This window comes from Corvus brachyrhynchos, unplaced genomic scaffold (assembly GCF_000691975.1).
Source record: "Corvus brachyrhynchos isolate BGI_N302 unplaced genomic scaffold, ASM69197v1 scaffold443, whole genome shotgun sequence".
Taxonomy (NCBI): Eukaryota; Metazoa; Chordata; class Aves; order Passeriformes; family Corvidae; genus Corvus; species Corvus brachyrhynchos.
This window is the reverse complement of record NW_008237220.1, coordinates 52,367-53,370: the sequence shown is the minus strand read 5'-3', so window position 1 is coordinate 53,370 and position 1,004 is coordinate 52,367. Positions and strand designations below refer to the sequence as shown.

Genomic DNA, 1,004 nt, shown 5'->3' with positions numbered 1-1,004 from the left:
GATGGCAGGGGTTTCCCTCAAATTAGCAGGGTTTTGCCCCAAAATGGCAGGGGTTTCCCTCAAATTGCAGCGTTTTGCCCTAAAATGGCAGGGGTTTCCCTCAAATAGCAGGGTTTGCCCTAAAATGGCAGAGGTTTCCCTCAAATTAGCAGCGTTTTGCCCAAAAATGGCAGGGGTTTCCCTCAAATTAGCAGCGTTTTGCCCTAAAATTAGCAGGGTTTTGCCCTAAAATTAGCAGGGTTTGCCCTAAAATGGCAGGGGTTTCCCTCAAATTGCAGCGTTTTGCCCAAAAATGGCAGGGGTTTCCCTCAAATTAGCAGGGTTTTGCCCTCAAATTAGCAGGGTTTTGCCCTAAAATGGCAGAGGTTTCCCTCAAATTGGCAGGGTTTTGCCAAATGGCAGGGGTTTGCCCCAAATGGTAGGGGTTTGCCCCGAAATGCCAGGATTTTGCCCAAAATGGCAGGGGTTTGCCCAAATTAGCAGGGTTTTGCCCAAAAAATAGCAGGGTTTTGCCCTAAATTAGCAGGAGTTTGCCCCAAATCCATCCTCACCCCAAAATCCTTCCTCATTCCCCAACCCCTCTTTCCACAAGGGCGAGCGCGGCTGAGCCGTGGCAAGCGTTCGGGAATTTTTGGGAACATTTGGGAACATTTGGTAATACTTGGGAACGTTTGGGAATTTCTGGGAATGTTTGGGAACGCTTGGGAATTTTGGGGGAACTCCTGGGAATGTTCGGGAACGTTTGGGAATTTCTGGGGAATTTCTGGGAACGTTGGGGAATTTCTGGGGAATTTTTTGGGAATGTTCGGGACCGCTTGGGAATTTCTGGGGAATTCCTGGGAATGTTCGGGAACGCTCCCCAGGTGTACAACGTGTACATGGCCGGGCGCCAGCTGTGCTCCAAGCGCTACCGGGAATTCGCCATCCTGCACCAGAACCTGAAGCGGGAATTCACCAACTTCCCCTACCCGCGCCTGCCCGGCAAGTGGCCGTTCTCGCTGTCC

At 51.2% G+C, this 1,004-nt stretch overlaps 2 protein-coding genes across 2 annotated transcripts in view; one reads left to right on the top strand and one right to left on the bottom strand.

The window, feature by feature from the left end:
- LOC103612057 (pogo transposable element with ZNF domain) overlaps window positions 1–1,004 on the bottom strand; it is a 42,877-nt gene that overhangs the window by 10,572 nt on the left and 31,301 nt on the right.
- The window catches only part of SNX27 (sorting nexin family member 27), a gene marked incomplete at its 5' end in the record, with an annotated part of 10,585 nt that overhangs the window by 846 nt on the left and 8,735 nt on the right, over window positions 1–1,004 (top strand). The window contains 1 exon segment of the mRNA XM_017728865.1: window positions 864–1,000. Within this exon segment, the coding sequence (XP_017584354.1) occupies window positions 864–1,000 (137 nt within the window).